Source organism: Doryrhamphus excisus, chromosome 22 (genome assembly GCF_030265055.1).
Source record: "Doryrhamphus excisus isolate RoL2022-K1 chromosome 22, RoL_Dexc_1.0, whole genome shotgun sequence".
Classification (NCBI taxonomy): Eukaryota; Metazoa; Chordata; class Actinopteri; order Syngnathiformes; family Syngnathidae; genus Doryrhamphus; species Doryrhamphus excisus.
Genome location: NC_080487.1, coordinates 3,441,015 through 3,460,585, shown reverse-complemented (window position 1 = coordinate 3,460,585; position 19,571 = coordinate 3,441,015). Strand labels below are relative to the sequence as shown.

Here is a 19,571-nt window from a genome sequence, read left to right as displayed (position 1 = left end):
CATACATAGATTAAAATATATCACAGTTGTCCAAAGTATTGGCCCTCGGCATATTGTTAAAAATAAGTATTCACAATTAATGTTACACATTACTTTTTTTTATTACTTACCCAAAGCTAAACTGTAGTTTTGTTCGGATATCTTAGCATATACTGGATTACATACATGCATTTTAAATAATCTACAATTATTTAAAACAAATCAACTCTTGTGCCAAATATTGAATTCAAAGCCAAAATAGATTGTTCATTAAATTTTACATAGCTGTGCAATTCTTCATAACAAAATATTAAATTACATTTAATTTACATTAAAATTTCTCTAATTTGGTGTCAAGAAACTATTTTGGGTGCATACAGTAAGTTAATATTAAAACAACACTACAAATGTAAAAAAATAGCATATTTATTTTGAATAAATCAATTTCTCAATATAAAAATAAACCAAATTTATAACATGTATTCATAATGACTTCACTTCCATGACTCCCATTGGACAAAATCATTCTTTATATATATAATATATATATATATTATATTATATATATATATATATTATATATATTTATATATATATAATATAATATATACATAAGATGTAAAATCATCCTGTGATAAAAAAGGACTGGCCTTTATTTGATCCTGTGTGCCGGAGCTTGAACACCTGCAACATTATGCAGGAACTCATAGAGTAACTTAGCATTGTTTGCATTGCCAAGTATATCTGCTAGCTTATCCTGGCTGAGTTTGGCTAGATCAGCCAGGCTGTCAGCGTTTCTCATAAGAGCGTGAAGGTTTTTGGTGCTGACCCCCGGCATCTTGAGCAGGAAGTCATAAGGCCCGGCGTTGTAGAGCTCTGCAGATTCCGCCACCGTGTCTGATTCGGCGGTGACCGCTTGAGCCGCAGCGGCGTCTGGTTCCGAACGACCTCGCTTCAGCTCCAGAAAGAGCTCAGCCGTGGCGTGCGGGGAGGGACACCACAGAATGCGAAGGCGTGGGAAATGCAACGTGAGTAAGGTGAGTTTGGACGAAACATCATTTGACGATATCTCGTGGCGGAAATCGGACCGGGCTACTAAGGAAAAGGGTTTTGCTGGATCAAACTCGATGAGCAGCACTGGTTTCCTGTAATAGCGGCTCATGGAGAGGCACTGGGTATACAGGCGACCGCTTTGCAGTGAGCCGATGAGATCACTGACGCTTTTGCGCTCCACACATATCTCCGGCGTCAGGATGTAGTCACCGACTTCTAAAGTGACGGGCTCAATGTCCAGGCCACTGCGATGAAGCAGGGAGGGAAGTTCGCTACGGAACTCACGCATGTCTACAATGACCCGCGAGGGCTCTTTGGGCTGGTCCTGACCCCCTGAATAAACACAAATACCCATCAAGACAAAATCAGACATTATAGGCATATAAAAAAACTTACCTGCTTTGCGAGTGTTAGTGGTGGCATTGGCAGGCTCTAAATTCCTGGCAAGGTCCAAATTGGTATCTTCTCGGCCTTCTCTCTCCTCTGGGATGACCATATTGGCTTTTTCTCTACAAAAAAGAATGGACACCCGTTAGTTAGATGCTGACACCAACAGGAACACATTCAAATGAACTGTGAACATGAGTCTGACCTAATGAGGTGTTCAAAGGCTTTCTTCTCCTTGGACAGCCCAGTCAGGTACTTCTGTTCTTCCGTCGAACCCCCATAAATGAGGAAATACACTCTAGGGGACAAATGATTATTAGGCTACCAAACAGGCTGGATGACAAGAGGGTTCACCTCGTTCTTCTGTCTCAACACTTGGGCGTGTTGGTTCTATAGCGGAATGAACGGATTGAGTGAACCCTTCTGTCAGTCATTCAGTCCACCATCTTGTTTTTTCATACATTACACCTCATTAAACGTAACCGGTGTAGGACAAAGATTCGCCTGGCAAAATTTGTCATCGTAACAGGCCTAAAAATCTAGGTATGACGGCAAAGCACAAACAATATTGATAAAAACATACCCCGATAAAGGTAATAACCTTGTTAATGACCTTCTACTCACACACCTGAGTGGTTTTCCAGGCCGACAGGCTTTGTAGATCTCCAGCTGGCGCACAAAGCTGACTTCGGCATCATAAAGCACCACAAAAGTGGGCTCCACTTCATGCAGCACCCGAGTCAGGCTGTGGGGGTCGGTGCAGCCCTTCAGGGGGTGAATGACCATCAGGGGCTCCTTCAGCACAGCGTAGTAAGCATCAGATGACAAATCGAGCTTCAGAGCCTCTTCTTCCGATGCAACTGCTGATTCTTCGTCTTCTACAGGCATGTCATCCTCACTGCTGCCCATCGCTACTGGTTCATGCGGCTGTTCTTCCCCAATCATCTGAGTCAAGGTCAGGGATGGCCTGGTCTTGGTGGCCTTTTTTTTCCGCTCCTTTTTTTTCGGCTCCTTCCCCTTGGAGACGCCTTTGAGGTAGCCGTTGCCTTTTTTGTGTGTTGTCAGCTCAAAACCAGAGGGAGCTGATGGATCTCGCTTAGCGATGGTGCGGATGTAGAGTCTGTTCAGGAGGCGTTCGGCACCATGCCTGATGTACTGCTGCAGCTGGGCACAAGTCCTGTCGTCACTCGCGCAGATCAGCACGCGACCTAAAGGTGATTTGTTACACGGTTTTATGTTGATATTCCCTGTTCAAACAATCCTATACCTCATGAAAATGATGACACGAAATAATTGTTGTTGCGCCCCGTCCCGCTTTTAGCCTTGTTTTAGCTCTGAATGAATGTGTGGATATTGTATTTTAATGCATCTTTTTCTCTGTTTTTACTCAACTCTATTTTTTATTTCTTTTTCTCTACTGTAAAGCGTCTTTGAGTACTCTGAAAAGCGCTATACAAATCAAATGTATTATTATTATTATTATTAAATGGGCTAAAACGGCAGTACAGACCAATGCGCCAACACACTCTCTCACCTTGTTCACACTGAGAGCTCTTGTTCTCCTTTTCAATCTCCTGCAGGACATCAGTCAGAGCATCCCACTTGGGACTCTTCTCAAGCACGAGCTCCCGCTTCACCCCTGCAACACACAGTCTGTTAGCGATCTCATTAGCCATCATTCAATGTCTTCTGAAGAAATATTTATGGGGTCTCTTCACCGTCACCTGAGGTGGAGGATGGATGATTTTTCTCTGCTTCGGCACCTACTTTAAGTTTCTTCTTGTTTTCTGTGATGCGGTAAACTCGGCTCCTCGCATTCATGAACATGGTAGTACTGGAGTCCAGGAAGAGCCACCCTAAGGAGATAGAAGAATGTTTAAGCCCTTGATTGGAGACACACATTGAAACCTGGAATTGAATGTATAAAAAAAATCAATATACGTATGACATGAGTCCAACTGTGTTCCTTAGCTTCTAATGAAGATACTAGCTAACAAAATTGCAACCGGAACCGAAACCAGCAACGGAGCCTGTCGATGATGCGTTTGACTCTCAAACACCTGGGACAAATGAATAATGCGAACCAACACACACATTAACACCACCCTTTAAATTACCTGAGTTGGAGCCAAAGTTCTTTTGGCTGGAGCGGAGGGACTCGAGCAAGTTGAGGAACGTGACACAATCGTACTGGGTGAGGTAGAGCAGCAGAACCCTGAGTATTTTCAGATCCTGAACCAGTGCCTTTGTCTTTGATCCCAGCTGGTGCCACAAGGGGTCCAAGTAATGGCGGATGGTCTGCATGATTGACAAGGTGTAAAAATAAGTCTGAAGCTGAAAATATTCTTACATTCGCAGATTGAACCAAGATGATAGCGACCTTGTCAAAGGCATTGCTCAGCGTGTTCTCCAAGGAGAGATCCTCAGCCTCCAGGGTGGGGTTGTAGCGTTTCAGCTCCTTCAGACAAGCGCTCATTATGTCCAGGATGGAGCTCTGGATGGCCCTCATCGTCGGCGTCAGTGACACATGGAGCTCCACCACATCTGGCTTGTGTCTGTCTAGTGATGTGTTTACTGAAGCTTGAAACCTGTTGAATGTAGAACAGAAGAGCGAAAGAAGGACGAGAGGGGGTCAGAATAGTGTGAAGGCAGAAATGCATACAGTGGGGCCTGTTGGAAAGCCCACAATGTTTGCATTTGTTTCCTTTCTTTACGTTTCACTGATGTGTGCAGTCCAGGATTAAGATTCCGTGCTATATAACTCAATACAAAAGGTCGAAAAATTTGCACAATAGGTCCACTTTAAAAAGAACATTGTTTGACCTTCCGTTTATTCAGATGCTAATTTAAGTTTTAAAATAGTAGAAATGAAAGCACTTTTACATGAAACATTTTATACCAAGGTAAATTGTCATAAAAGTTGGACAATTTTGGCAGAACCTTTTAAAATGAAGTTATGTGACAGGGTATAAAGACACAACAAAGCGAACAAAAATACAAAAAATAGGTGTCGAGAGAGGCCGGAGGTCTGCTTTATTCAGGTTTCCCATGTCTTGGGTTAGGGATTCACTGACAGTTACATTTGATTACCACCACTAGAATAGTGAGTACAATAGAAAAGACTCCAAAATAATGCATGTCATTTACTTATTGCAATCGCTCTTTCGTGCACAAAACAATGCAGGTCTGGCGCTCCAAAGAAACTCAGCTCAGTTGGGGGTGTACATACCTGGGCCAGAGGTAGAGCTTTTTGACAAAGAGGTTCCTCATCACACGCTCCACTTGGCAGAACCCCGAGGAAAAGGCAGTGGCTTTGTCAGTGAAGGCTTTGATAAAACCTGTCTTGTTCTTCTGTCGGAATAGGCGCAGGATGAACGCTTCCTGACAGGACTCAATGATTTTGTGAGCGCGGTACACCAGGATGCCTTGACAGGAAGTGGAGAGAATGCAAAGGATATGTGCATTTGATTTCAAAAGGTAAAAGGTAAGACATTACCTCTGTCAGTTACTCTATGCTGTTAAGTTAGACACAGCTTAACGTACACCTGAACAATCAAAGAGTACATACAGACACTGGGTCTTTTCACAGTAATGCTTAGATGTACTAAGTGATTTTGCATACTCTTCCTGTGGTCTTTTACCCTGGGTTTTCTTAGAGTGTGACTCCCTCCCTCACTCCAAAAACATGCATGAAATGCTAAACAGAGACTCTAAATTGGTGTGAACAGTTGCTCAAAGTCAGCTGGAATAAGCTCCTGCTCACTTGTGATCCTACGAGGACGAGCTGTTTTTGTTACTTTATTATTGTTGTTATTGTTACAAAGACTGAAGATTTGTTTTATATTAATATAATATATACATGTATTCATTTAATTATTGCAGCACTATTCATAATACTTATATTTGTTATTAAATTGTACATATAATAATTATTAGATAGTATATTTTCTATCTATTTATTAAATATTATATTAATTTTAAAAATAAAATCTAACTAATATTATATAAAATAATAATATATAAATAATAATAATATAGTAATATTATATAGATAACTGAAAACCAATCACGCTAGTATCGATAATGTCCATATTTGGATCGATCCGCAGAGCTCCATTGGCCCGTGTTGCACGCACGCTTACCGGATATAAGATGGGCAGGGATACGGTCTGTCAGGAAGTCGACCACCAGGATTCTACTGGTGACAAACAGTACGCCTCCATCGGTGTAAACGTTGTATCGTTCGCTACTTTGGACCTCGCTGGTAACGGTCCTGGGCAAGTGGCTCACTCCTTCTACTCGCAGCTGCTCCGTGAAGTATTCCTAATGGAATTAAAAAACGCGGGTGAACCGGCGCAGTTAAAAGTATAACTTGTCGTACTTTTAACTTAAATGAGCCCGTTGCCGACCTGTTCAGGTGTGGTTGTGTTGAGCAGCAGAACCAGGCTGCCCTGCTCCGAGTACACCCGCATGAACTGCAGCAGGATGCGGTCTATTCCCATCCCTTCCGCCACCACTAGCAGTCCGTCGCTGCCCAACAAACTCAGGAACATTTCGGTCTCAAATTCCAGCAGAGGACCCGCCATGGTGGAAGCGGAGACACGAATTGCCAGAGTCAGCTAAAAACAGTACAAAACATAACAAAAACTAGCTACTATCTACAGCAAGATGGCGCCTGTTGTTTTGACGAAGCACTTCCGGTCACGTGATGCTAAAAGAGCAAGAAAGGGGAATTTGAAAAAACGTCAGCACGCCATCTACTGGTGAAAAATATTTATGCAGAAGCTATACTTCTATGCTGTAACATGTAGTTTTTAGTGATCTGAAATAGACATAACAGAACCTAAAAACATCGAACATATTCAACCCAGCAAATGACATTTTGGTTTATAATATTTAAGTTATGTAATTTCTGCTTTTTATTCATTTTCTTTTAGCCATTTTAAAATGCATTTTAACTTTCTTGTAAATTTATTATTTTTAAACCACTTTGGAGTGTATTGTAAATTTTTTCACAATCTAATTTTCCAACCTTAACCTTAATTTGTTTTGCTTGTTTCTCAAAATATAGCGACTCTTGTTCGTTAACATTTTTAAAATATGCCGTGGTCTGCAAATGGCCCCCGGGCCGCACACCCCTGCCTAATGTGTTTTTTGGGACCTTCAGGAGCAGTTGAGCTGACCTGGGAGAACTTCTCTCTATGTGTGTGTGTAAAGTAAGAAGTACAAATCTCTAGTATTTTGTGTTCCTGATACGCTAATTGATTCTCCCAGTTGTAGCACTCGCAAAAAAAAAAATACCAAGAAAATGAAAAGCAGCTGAAATTGTGTGAAAAGTGTACATCTACTCCACAAATGCAGAGTGAGCTCCGTGAGCATGTGGTTATAGCGACAATGCAGACCTATCTCTGGGCGGATTATCCCTCTAAGGCGCTGACAATGACAGCACTGTAATTGACTTGCATGAGAATGTCATGAGAATGTGGATCCGTGTGGTGTCGGCCCACCTTCTTGCCAGCTTCGCCGCCAGCATGATGGTGCAGACAAACAACCGTCTGGCGGTGGGAAAAAAAAAGGCAGTCGCTTCGGTTTGTTCCATTAACGCTATCTTAGTTTTCTGTTTTATCAACTCGCCCTTGACAGGACAAAGCAAAGTGTTGGAACTCTACAGGGTATTTGAACACTAAAAAGTTGCCACCATGAATTCAAGCGACTTTAATCCCATACATGATTTATATCTGGAGGTCATTAGGATTTGAAGTCAGTGGATAAAGTAACAATTGTTTGAAACATAGTGATTGGTACTCTAGTACCCCAACTTTCCGTGAAGGAGCAGCTATAAAGTGCAAGTTGTTACTGTCCTTCCATAGAGAGGAAAAGCCAGCCCCATGCAGCTCAAATGTATGTCACACATTAAGTGAAATGCATGAAATATATATTTATACTCCACTGAATTAATGAATTGACTGTCAAAATGGCAGATTTCATATCCAAGCTCAACAGAAAACTTTTACAACAAAGTAGCAGAACTTTTCCTGGAGAAGGACAGAGTAATATGTTTAGAAAATATACATAAACTTGCTTAGTTTTTTGGTTAACATTCAAAATGTATGCTAAAATTTTGCCTTGGTTTGCATTGGCCTGCCTGGTTAGCATGAAATATGGCGCGTTGTATTTATGCTTGGTTTGTTTAGCCATCTTGGAGCACGTGGCCAAGACAAAATCAGCAGCCAGTAAGGCACGTACAATTAAGGCATCCAGAATCAAGTGGCTAAACAATTTTGAAGTTGAAGATGGCGTCTGAGTTGCCAATCTCCTCAGGATGTCTGGTACAGGAAGTCCTCATCAACAATAAGTACCATCTGCATGTCTATACAATGTGTTTTGTGTTAAAATGGTTTGGTGTCGGAATGGATTAGAGCAGGGGTCTCAAACTCAATTTACCCGGGGGCCACCGGAGCTAGGTTCTGGGTGAAGCCGGGCCGCATCAGGTTTTAAAAAAACACTTTTTCAGTACTTTGGTTCCGGTTTTCCACACCAAAATATCTGATAAAACATTCCACTGTTCTAAAAAATATCTTAATTTTTATTTTTCTATACACAAAATAAGATAAAAAATAAATAAACAAATTAAGAATAAAGACATAAATCAATCAATCAGTAATAAGTAAAATAATAATAAAACAGCAAATAAGAAAAACGTAAGAAACCACATGTTTGATGAGATGCTTTATCTTGACGTTTATTTTCCGTTTTATTCCAAATCATTTCCTGCATTTATTTGTACCCAGCGTCATAAGCCTTTAGCTTCTTTGCTAATCCAAAGCAAAACAGGGCGGGGTAACAGGGTAGGGTAACAGTATGGGCGGGGCAAAATCATGTTAATTGTGTCCGGTGTGCACACAGCTTTAAGCTGTCATTTCAACATTAAACTTTGGTATCAAGGTGGGGGACCACAAACTAGCGTCTCACGGGCCGCATTTGGCCCACGGGCCGCGAGTTTGAGACCCCTGGATTAGAGTCTGTTTTTGGTTTTAGTCGGACCTTTTGACCAAAAGTGAATTATTATCTTGTTTTTCTTGTTATCCACTTAATGAACAACCTGTGTAAACATAAAAATACCCTCCTAAGGAGTCGGCGCCTCGCCAGCCATGAACTTCACCGCATGGCACCGGACCCATGGTGGTACCAGAAAAGATAATCAGCCAGTACTAATTGAATTCAAGCATCCGGAGCATCCGGTGACTAATTGCAGCACGGCGTATTTTAGAGCAGAGGCCATTATTTCAGTCATGTGTAATAACGACATCATTTCACGATCCATCCATCCGTTTTTTTACGGATGCGGTGTCGTGGGTATGATGGTATGATGGAGCCTGGAGAAAACCCACGCAAGCACGAGAACATGCTCCAACTCCACAACGAGAGATTTTAAACATAACATTATATATATTTCCCATACAAATATTCATGCATAACTTTCCAAATAGGGCGGCACGGTGGTTTAGGGGTTACCGCACAGACCTCACAGCTAGGAGACCAGGGTTCAATTCCACCCTCGGGCATCTCTGTGTGGAGTTTGCATGTTCTCCCCGTGCATGCGTGGGTTTTCTCCGGGTACTCCGGTTTCCTCCCACATTCCAAAAACATGCTAGGTTAATTGGTCACTCCAAATTGTCCATAGGTATGAATGTGAGTGTGAATGGTTGTTTGTCTATATGTGCCCTGTGATTGGCTGGCGACCAGTCCAGGGTGTACCCCGCCTTACGCCCGAAGACAGCTGGGATAGGCTCCAGCACCCCCGCGACCCTCGTGAGGAAAAAGCGGTAGAAAATGAATGAATGAACTTTCCAAATAGACCATGAACATGTAAATAAAATAAAATAAGAACATAAATATACCGCTGTGGGAATTGATTCCCATTCATGACACATGTTAAGGAGCAACCAGGGGATATTTCAGTAGATGGGAAGCAGCAATCCTTTGATGGCTTTGCCACCACTTTTATACCCGTAGTCAAACATGTCAGGCCAAGAAGCCTACACATAAAAAAAAAGTCGATTAAAGTCATGCACTTTCCACATGAAGCCTACAGGGAGCAGTGGAGTACTTTGATTTGCAAACAAAGGCTTCCCACAAGCTCCTCTGGAATGATGTGTGTGTTGGTGTTGTGTTCTCTGGACGCTGATCAGCAGCAGTTTGATGTCGGGGAGGAAGAAATATGAAACATAACAAAGACAGAAGGGCAGAGATAAGGAAAGAAAAACATTTATTTTGGTTTTTATTACAGTTTTATATTACATGAAAAGACGGAAATGGGCCGTAAATGTGCTTGGAGGAATGATATTGTTTTGTTGGCACTCTTGAGATTCTTCACGTGTGAGTCTCAAGTGTGAATCAGGCCCCTACTGTAAATGACAGCATAACAGCTTGAAATTGATGCCGTGCCAGAGGATATGATGAAATGAGATATCCGCCATTGCAGCGTAGGGAAGGGAAGGGAAGGAGAGAGAGCGAGTTGGGAAAACAGCTGAAGGCCGTTCGTAGCTCTCATTAGGAAAAAAAAAAAAAAGAGGCGGGATGCTTTGTGTTGGAAGTGGGAAGTGAAGCCACAGAGTCAACAGGACTCGAAGGGAAAACGCTTCGCTTGGCCTCGGGAAGAGAAGGGAACCTACTCTCATTCCATCTTGGAAGTCATCGGAAGAGACTTATTCCCTTTTTCCTTGCTGAGTTAGTTTTGAAGAGTTAGCGGAGTTAATCTGAATAGTAGGGATGTTTATCAAACATAAACACTTTACTTTTTGCTGGCATTCATAATTCATCCATTTCACAAGTTACACGTGAATTGTACATAAAGTTATTCTATTTTTACTATACTCTTATGACCTACAAGCATTTCATATCATTCACGTGGCAAAAGTAAGATTAATGTTGTGTCGCTTGCACATTTGGTGTATATCATGATTAGAGAGAGAACAGAACATTCTCTCAGCAGATAGTTTTATCATACCATAGCTGCACGGGTCAGAAGTAGATGTGACCTCAAAGAGTGTGTGTGTGTGTGTGTGTGTGTGTGTGTGTGTGTGTGAGTGTCTCCAGAAGATCACATGCCAAGGAGGAGATACCCACACACTATGGATAACATGTTGTACGAAAGAACCGGTTTCAACTGGAATAGTTAAACCCCCCCCCTTCCCCTTATCAGTTGAAATCTCCTGTAACTAGGGCGTTCCTAACTGAATAAAAGCATGGAGAAAGGAGACTGTTTCAGAGTTGGTTGGGAGGATTGTAACTGTGCAGTCTCCTTCACTCTCCTTGCAAGTAAAAAGAAACTCACCTCTCTGTGTCTTCCTTTGTACAGGCAGTTTTTTTTTTTTTTTTACAAGTGTTGGGGTTTAAACCTGACACTTAGGTTGGCCACAATAAAAGGCCCAAGTTGCGGATCGAGTGGCCCATGGTGTTTAGAAGGCTCTAATAATGTTAAAAAACATATTTAGAAGGTTGGAAATAGGCTTTTTATGCTCTGAGAAAATATTTCATTCATAAATAAGGAATTCTACTTCACGGAAATGATCTTATCACAGTATGGAAGCAATTAACTGGGATAAACGAGGCATTACTGTACTGGAACTGTTTACTTGGTATCCATCTTTCACACAGAACCCAAAGAAAATCTGTTTTCAGTTACATCAAGAATCACATCTTTGATTTGGTTAGCATCCGTTTTGGTTAGAGTTGAACTTCCTGGAAGAAATGAATGATGCTAACCAAGGTTGCACTATTAAAAAAAAAAACAAAAAAAGGGCATTTTGAGAAATAAAAATGTAACAAAGGTTTGGTTGCACAATACAACTAATGTTGTAATGAAGTCACCAACCGCTGCTGATGATTGGCGCCTTCAAATCCGCTATTATTTCAACAGCTTGTATCAGCCATTGTCACTCCCTGGTAGCCTTTTAGTGTTAAGCGAGGAATGTGTTGTAGAAATACACAACGTTGGACGCCGCTGCCACAGCCGCTGCAGGCGGTACATGTGTTCCATCTCAGGCAGACTGAAATGGCACCTTAACGGACGGATTATAGCGTAAAATGGCAAATTGGCATTGCTGCTGCTGCATGTTGCACAAATTGGGATTATTACTTCACCGTCTCAGTTTGATGGTTGAAAAGCAGCACATTTTTTTGCCACTAAGTGCCGGCCGGGTCAAGCAGCAGCAGCAGCAGCAGCAGCCAGACCAGGCGATGTAATGCTCCATCACACAGACAAGTCATTTCTTTGTTTATGTAAAGCTGGGAGTTGATTACCAAAAGTAAAAAGCCCTCCGTGCTTCCTAGGCTGTAATATGCATACATTATCAGTGACAATAAAAGATGGTAATGTGTAAAAAATCATGAGAAATGCATGGCAAGGAGCTGAAGGGACAAGAGAGACAAACACAATCCATACCTGTAATGTTTGTTGTGGCGGCTTGGAGAATTGGGCTTCTATTAGATGAATAATTCAAGACAGGCTGGAGGGTTGGAGTCAGGATGTGTCAGGAGGGGGAAAGTCTTTGCAGGCCGAAGTGGCCGCCCGTGACGCATTAGAGGGGGACGCTTGATCAGTGAGTGAGGCTTCAGAATATTGGAGGGAATCGAACACGCTGCGTAGGGACTTGCATGCTCTATTAGCATCTCGTTTGGTGTCTCTCAGGAGCAACCTCATCCTGGGTAGTTTTTATGGATGTTAGATATAACCGTGATGTTAAGCAATGGCGAGCTTTAAATGTAATTTAAAAAAAAAAAATGTAAATTAAATTTTTAAAATTTGTAATTACATTTTTTTTAAATCTTAAATTTTTTTTAAAATGTTTTTAAAATTTTTTAAAATGTTTAAAAATTTTTTAAAATTTCAATTTATGTCGACATGCTACAGTGGCCGCCCGTAACGCATTCGAGGGGGGCGCTTGATCAGTGAGTGAGGCTTCAGAATATTGGAGGGAATCGAACACGCTGCTTAGGGACTTGCATGCTTTATTAGCGTCTCATTTGGTGTCTCTCATGAGCAACCTCATTCTGGGTAGTTTTTATGGATGTTACACATAACCGTGATGTAAAGCAATTGCGAGCTTTAAATTTAATAAAAAAAATTTTTTAATTTAAAAATTTTAATTTTTTTTTTAAATTTTTTAAATCTTGAAATTTTTTTTTTACATTTTTAAAATTTAAATTTATGTCGACAACATGCTACAGTGGCCGCCCGTGACGCATTAGAGGGAGCGCTTGATCAGTGAGTGAGGCTTCAGAATATTGGAGGGAATCGAACACGCTGCTTAGGGACTTGCATGCTTTATTAGTGTCTCATTTGGTGTCTCTCAGGAGCAACCTCATCCTGGGTAGTTTTTATGGATGTTAGACATAACCGTGATGTTAAGCAATGGCGAGCTTTAAATTTAATTAAATTTTTTTTTTATTTAAATTTTTTTAAATTGTTACAATTTTTAATTTTCAAAAAATTTTTTAAATTGAAATTTATGTCGACAACCGCTTGTGTCGACGTCACTCAGCCAGTTAGAGCTGGTCCATATTCATATTTACCTTGATATTTTTGTGCGTATTCGGGCCTTTATTAACGAGACCCCGGGGTCTGAACATAAATGCATAAAAAGGCTACGTGGTAATGGGCTATGTATATTACATATTATTATTTGGCAGCAGCACATAACATACATTGGTAGATCAGGGACCGGTGATCTGGAGGAGAAAAACCTCAGTACTCGGCGGGATTATTCACACTCAAGATCTTCGCTGTCAAGGGTTTCAAAGGCGCTAAGAGGCAGGGGGTCAAAGATCACGACGGAAGAGCCGTTTACTCTGGCTTTGACCCATCTCTCAGCTCAGCGGAGTAGAAAAAGAAGACGAGTTAAGGAGCGTGATTGCAAGGTCATGATTGCACATGCTCACTCAACTCAGCAACGTAAGGACGGTTTAGCTGAAACACTTACGCCATATCTAAACACAAAGGTTTCAGATAGCTGTCAAACGCTTAATGCCGTAAGTCAAAGGCAAAAGCACAACACTAGAATTCCTTCATAAATTCTCCCTAATCCAAACACGTAACAGAGCACTTGGAAGTTCAGTCTAATTGAGGGAGGGATGAAAGCCAAAGAGATCCTGTGTGGGAAAAGATATGTGGATTAATTAGCATTGTGACGGCAGCGTATGTACAGTATACGCGTGTGCGTTTGACCGAGTGCGTGCAACGGCGGGTGTTTGTGTCGTTGACGCCGTGTGTGAAAGGGTAATTGTTTTTGTGTGCTGAGCCTCTGCTTCATCAGTGAATGTGTCAGAAAAAGCCCGTTTGGTTGGATTTTCCTTCTTTTAATCACTCAGCCTCTATTTTTGTGCTGCCTGGCTAATTACAAAAACAGATTAGTGATTTTGAATGTCAACATGTTACAGCAATGCAATTATAGCCACAAACACACAGAGGCACCCTTTTACATGAACCCATGGGTGTGTGTGTTTTTGTTTGGTTCTTTCTGTGGAGTCAAATGCAAGAAATTTGGCTTAACCCTGTCATGATTTTCAAAAATATATTCATAAATCATACTGTTTGGTGATTAAAATGGGTTTATTATTAGTCAAAAATCTGCAAATTAAAACAAATTTACATATTTTTGGCATTTTCAAGCATAAAAATTGGGTAATATGCTTGTAAAGGTGACTATAGGGGTGTTAGTTCATGTTAAGAGGGCTCTAATAATGCTCCAAACTCCAAGTACAAATATCCATTCATACAGTACCCGGAGAAAACATACACACGCAAGGGGAGAACTCCACACAGAGATGTCCGAGGGTGGGATTGAACTCAGGTCTCCTAGCAGTGAGGTCTGCGCGCTAACCACATGTCCACCGTGCAGCCTTTGTTTTTTTATCTTAAACTTATCTTGGTACTTGTATATTTCTTAGCTAACTTTTGAGTGTTAAGTTGGTGTGTGATAAATAGTTATTTTCATGTGCACCTGGACTGGTGGCCAGCCAATCACAGGGCACATATAGACAAACAACCATTCACACTCACATTCATACCTATGGACAATTTGGAGTGGCCAATTAACCTAGCATGTTTTTGGAATGTGGGAGGAAACCGGAGTACCCGGAGAAAACCCACGCATGCACGGGGAGAACATGCAAACTCCACACAGAGATGGCCGAGGGTGGAATTGAACCCTAGTCTCCTAGCTGTGAGGTCTGCGCGCTAACCACTCAACCGCCGTGCCGCCCTGATTTCAGATTAACATTTGCAATTAAAGCCGCCAGAGACGAGACTAGATGTCCCCTCAGAATGGATGAACCGAGGAACATACACTATGCTCACTAAGCCGGGGCAATCCATCCATCCTTCCTCCACACGGAATATTAAAATCACGAGGAGTGATTGTTCCCTCGCACCGCAGGCACTTTCAGCCATGCACCTGACAGTTTAGCGTATCATTAGCCTGCATCTCCCGTGATGATGTTCCACTCCGTTTATTACTCGTTAGTGTATGGACGGCCATAGTGATGGCATGCAGATGTGCCTTCCCGTCCCGCTGTGTTGACTGACAGGCATGTGATAAAAATATCCGCATGGGTGTGTTTTAAATATTTGCCAGCATCTTTAAATCTGCCTGTGGACGTGTGCAAGTGGGAGCTTTGCAAACTTTGTGTGATGTCACAGTGTGGATATGCACAAAGACAATGTGTGTGCGTGTCCTTGGGGTAAAGCAGGTGGTTTGAAACGCCTCCATTCCCACTCAGCTGCCACACTGAGCACCTCCTTGGGGTCAATGCAACATCGAAGCGAGAGCGCTGTGATGACAGCGGGAATTGCTGCACTGCTATTGCCGAAATTGATCGGCTGCCTAAAAGAAAACTCAAGCCGGCAGGAACTTTTATGACTCAAGAGGGCCTTCTGACTACTTGGGAATGCGCACATTTCACCTGACACCAGCAGAAAGAAGGCAGCAACGTTCTCTCTTTGTCTCTCTCACACAAACATATAATGAAATTGAATGAATGCAAGACAAACTTAAATTTCCAACAATTAGTATTCTACACACATCAAACTCAACATGATAATTAGCGACTGAGAGGCGACTAATTTCCAAGAACGACATGAGTGCACAAAAATGGTTTCCAATACAGATAAGATGCAATATGATCAGCATTCCACATAATAATGCATGCACCCCCCACACACTCACAAATGATTGGGATAATTGGAAAAGTAATTTTTACTTAAATTTCACTAAGCGCTTAATGAAGAACCTCCTGTCTCACGTTTTGGCTGCCTACTTTTCTGAGATAATGTTTGCCTGTGCTCAAAATAACACAATAATATGGATATAATTCTCGGGAATTGTCGGAAATGGGATGCAGAAGAACCGATAAAATTTAGGGGGTGATCCAAAATTAACCCTTTTCTCTAAAATAACTACTGTACCCGACACTACTGCCACATTTCTCAACCGATTCAAATCATTCCTACATCAAACTGTTAAACACGTTCAGGCTACCTATATGCTAAAAACAAACAACAACAAATATTTCCCAAAATCCACACTTTTCAATGAAACCGCTATTACTTGCTAGTACTTCCACATCGCTCAACCAAGTCATTCATTTTCTAGGTGCTGGAGCCTATCCCAGCTGTCTTGGGGCGAGAGGCGGGGTACACCCTGGACTGGTGGCCAACCAATCACAGGGCACATACGTAGTATAGACAAACAACCATTCACACTCACATTCATACCTATGGACAATTTGGAGTCGGTAATTAACCTAGCATGTTTTTGGAATGTGGGAGGAAACCGGAGTACCCGGAGAAAACCCACACATGCACGGGGAGAACATGCAAACTCCACACAGAGGGTGGAATTGAACCCTGGTCTCCTAGCTGTGACGTCTGAGCGCTAACCACTCATCCGCCGTGCAGCCTCAACTGATTCAGACTATTCCAAAGTCTGAATTCTTGTATGTAAAAGAGGGTTTGTGTGTGTATATCTCTGTAAAAGGGTGTATATATATATATATTTTGAAGTACAAGCTGTCACCTGACTGAACAGGAATTGGAAGTCACATGACAACACTAGTTGCATGACTGTAATAATACACATTGATTTTGCACATGAATCATTGCTCTGTATTAAATCTAAAAATAGATTAGAAGGAAACATGTCACCATCTGGTGGTCCACTTCCTTTTTTAGTCAACAGGTGGCTTGTCATGGAGAAGCGTGAGTCTCGGGTCCAAAACAAAGTGGTGAAACTATCTTACCATCTCCACTCGGAAAGAGTGGGAGTCCAGTCGGCGTTGGTGTGAAGAACAGTATTGTGGGTAAATGTCATGGAGCCTTCTGTTCCATATCTGACTGAGTCAATGAAAAAAAGCCAACCCAAAGATTATGCAAACTGGGATTCCAGTTCTTGTTAATGCATTACCTGGGTCCATATTATTTTGAAATGATTCACCATTAAAGACGAATGCAGGGAGAATTCAAACAAGATGACTTTGTTTGAGATAAAGTGGCACACGTAAGCCGTTATGATGACAGAATACACAATACACCGAGCACACATGCGACTAGCAGCTGCATCGAATGCTGTGATAATGCACATTGTTGACCCCAGCGAGTCCCTGAATCACCAAAACACGCTTTAGCGTAGCGAGCCACTTAGGAGCTGAGCCGCCACCAGCTCTCAAAGTCTGTCCAGCTGGCGGCGGGATGCAGCGATGGATGAACGGGCCTGTCACCGAATGTCTGCTGCCCAGATGGCTCGATCTGTCAGCGGGCTCGGTGCCAGCAGGGGTGGCAACCCTGACCATTTCAATGTGCCAACTTCCACTCATCCCCCCCCCGACACCTGTGGGCTACATGGGTAAATGATGGGGCAATGGTAGCAAGAGCCAACTAAGTGTGTTTGTCTTGGACTTATTTATCTTTATCTTTACAACAAAACTACATTTTATGGAATAAAGTATTGATTGATTATTCCATCATCAAGCCAGCTTTGACCACTCCTTAAATCCCATTCCTTGAACTTACCAGGACATTTTGGACAACTGAATGCTTACGATGTCCAACTCGGGTCCCACCAGTCTATTAGGGAAGTACAGTACTTCCTCGTTTTTTTGTGGTTAATTGGTTCCGACTGGGATGACTGAGTTTCCACAAAATTGGATTCATTCAATCTAAATGGAATATTTTTTATAGTTAAAAGAATAGAAAACCTGTTTCCTACCATCTAAATATGCTTTTCAACATGATTAGAGCCCTCTCAACGTGAAATAACACCCCTACATCCACCTTTACACTCATATTACCCAATATGGTAGACGTAATATGAGTAAATAAACCATTTAAGACATAAATAAGACTCATGTGTGTGTGTTACTATAAATGTGAACGACATGCGGACAAGAAATGACGTCAGGGTTCAGAGTTAGCCAGTGAGTTTTAGGAATTTTTATGTGAGATTATTGGGCCAAATTTGTAAATTTAATAAACACTTGTCTTGTACATGTTTGATCTACATCTGAGTGTTTTTGTCACCCTATTTAATACCCATTTGGGAGTACTATTCCCTTAATTTCCCTATTTCTCTTATTATTCCACACACTAATACTACAACTAAAATATTGGTGAATTATTATTATTTTCTCTAAATCACTATTTATTCCATCCCTGGAAGCGTAACCAAGGAAAGCAGAATTAAATAATAATATGAAGGTCATTGTATAATATCAGCATTTCTTATTATAAACCTGTTAGCCAGTCGTGTAATTCAAGCTAACACTTCAATTGCTAATCATAGAGAGAATGGTGATTTAAGCAGGAAGTAAAGAGCGTTGTTTCGACACCAGCTCACAAAGTGTAAGTCATCCTAGACTGTGGCAGGTCATTTAATGGGATTTTAAGTCTTTATCCATTATTCAGGAGAACGTCTGTGTTGTGAAATAGCTTCTCTATTGCAGCAAAAGCTGTGTTATGGACCATGTAATTCAACGGGATCTGTTCTACTATGGTTTTCAAGGTGATGAACCTTCACACGACTGTGCCACAAGCTTAGATGAGCCGTATGGAGCCAAGAAGATCTGGCAACCAGTTATGTGCTCACCACTTTATAAGCAGCATTCATCAATGAGCCCAAATATTCAGGCCTTTTTTGTGAGTTTCCACTGATGATTTGGGAGGGTTCGCTCCAGCGTGCATGCGCTTTGAAAAAGGACGTGACCTTTAACCCGGAGTTCACCACCTCCACTTGAATTGTGAAAGGACTTGTGCACTCGGCAGCATGTTTTGAGTCATGCCCTTGGGTGAAGTGCCGATGAATGTGTATATATTGTATGTACGTCTACGTGTTTGAGCAGCAAAAATATCACGCTCAACACTTTTGGAGGCCAAATCAAACATCTCATTTGTTTCGATTAAGAAACAATTTCTCTTATGGGAAAGAGGAACTGCGACTAACTTAGTGAACTGAGGCAATTCTTAAGGGAAGTGCATGCAACCTCAGCGATGACGAAGCGAATACGAGGTTCCTTTCTCCAGGTCGGACCAAACCATCATTCATTCATTTTCTACTGCTTTTTCCTCATGAGGGTCACGGGGGGTGCTGGAGCCTATCCCAGCTGTCTTGGGGCGAGAGGCACTGGTGGCCAGCCAATCACAGGGCACATACAGACAAACAACCATTCACACTCACATTCATACCTATGGACAATTTGGAGTGGCTAATTAACCTAGCATGTTTTTGGAATGTGGGAGGAAACCCACGCATGCACGGGGAGAACATGCAAACTCCACACAGAGATGGTCAAGGGTGGAATTGAACCCTGGTCTCCTAGCTGTGAGGTCTGCGCGCTAACCACTCGACTGCCCCAAACCATCATAGAAGTGAAAAAAAAACACAGTGTATTAAAACATAAAAACAATACATTGTGTACTCACCTTTGAGTTTGATAACGTGTGTTACTCAAGCAACCATAAAGAATGACTTAGCTGTAGCCATATTGTACTGAGCAGCCAGAACCACTTTCCTATGCCTCAAGTTACATTTCCGGTTCATCTTCAAACAAAACCCACTTTTGGAGTTTTTTCACTTGGGTGCTACCCGGGATTCTGTGTG

At 41.8% G+C, this 19,571-nt stretch overlaps 2 protein-coding genes across 6 annotated transcripts in view; both read right to left on the bottom strand.

Annotated features, from left to right (window-relative positions):
* Nucleotides 1–389: 389 nt before the first annotated feature.
* ercc4 (excision repair cross-complementation group 4) lies at nucleotides 390–8,909 on the bottom strand. 2 transcript variants are annotated; one of them, XM_058061308.1, is made up of 11 exons: nucleotides 5,829–8,909; nucleotides 5,562–5,742; nucleotides 4,649–4,844; nucleotides 3,800–4,007; nucleotides 3,537–3,717; nucleotides 3,138–3,275; nucleotides 2,954–3,058; nucleotides 2,048–2,627; nucleotides 1,625–1,717; nucleotides 1,429–1,541; nucleotides 390–1,365 (listed from the first exon to the last, which is right to left on the bottom strand). In XM_058061308.1, the coding sequence occupies exons 1-11, from the start codon at nucleotides 6,003–6,005 to the stop codon at nucleotides 632–634; spliced, it is 2,706 nt and encodes a 901-aa protein (XP_057917291.1). In that variant the 5' UTR covers nucleotides 6,006–8,909; the 3' UTR covers nucleotides 390–631. The 2 variants fall into 2 exon arrangements, with proteins under 2 accessions (XP_057917291.1, XP_057917292.1); XM_058061309.1 differs by having other exon boundaries at nucleotides 3,144–3,275; nucleotides 5,829–8,908.
* Nucleotides 8,910–9,185: 276 nt separating this feature from the next.
* cpped1 (calcineurin-like phosphoesterase domain containing 1) overlaps nucleotides 9,186–19,571 on the bottom strand; it is a 33,438-nt gene continuing 23,052 nt past the window's right edge. For all 4 annotated transcript variants that reach the window (XR_009120738.1, XM_058061313.1, XM_058061311.1 and 1 more), the window contains one exon: nucleotides 9,186–19,564. Coding sequence is in view for 2 of the 4 variants with exons in the window: in XM_058061313.1 (XP_057917296.1) it covers nucleotides 19,542–19,564 (23 nt within the window). In the remaining 2 variants the exon portion in view is untranslated. The remainder of the gene's footprint in view (nucleotides 19,565–19,571) is intronic.

Coding starts and splice junctions, on each gene's coding strand:
- ercc4 (XM_058061308.1), bottom strand. CDS start 6,005: ATGGCGGGTCCTCTGCTGGAATTTGAGACCGAAATGTTCCTGAGTTTG. Junction 4,008..4,648: donor AAGCTCTACCTCTGGCCCAG/GTATGTACACCC, acceptor TACATTCAACAG/GTTTCAAGCTTCAGTAAACA. Junction 3,059..3,137: donor ATCCTCCACCTCAGGTGACG/GTGAAGAGACCC, acceptor TGTGTGTTGCAG/GGGTGAAGCGGGAGCTCGTG.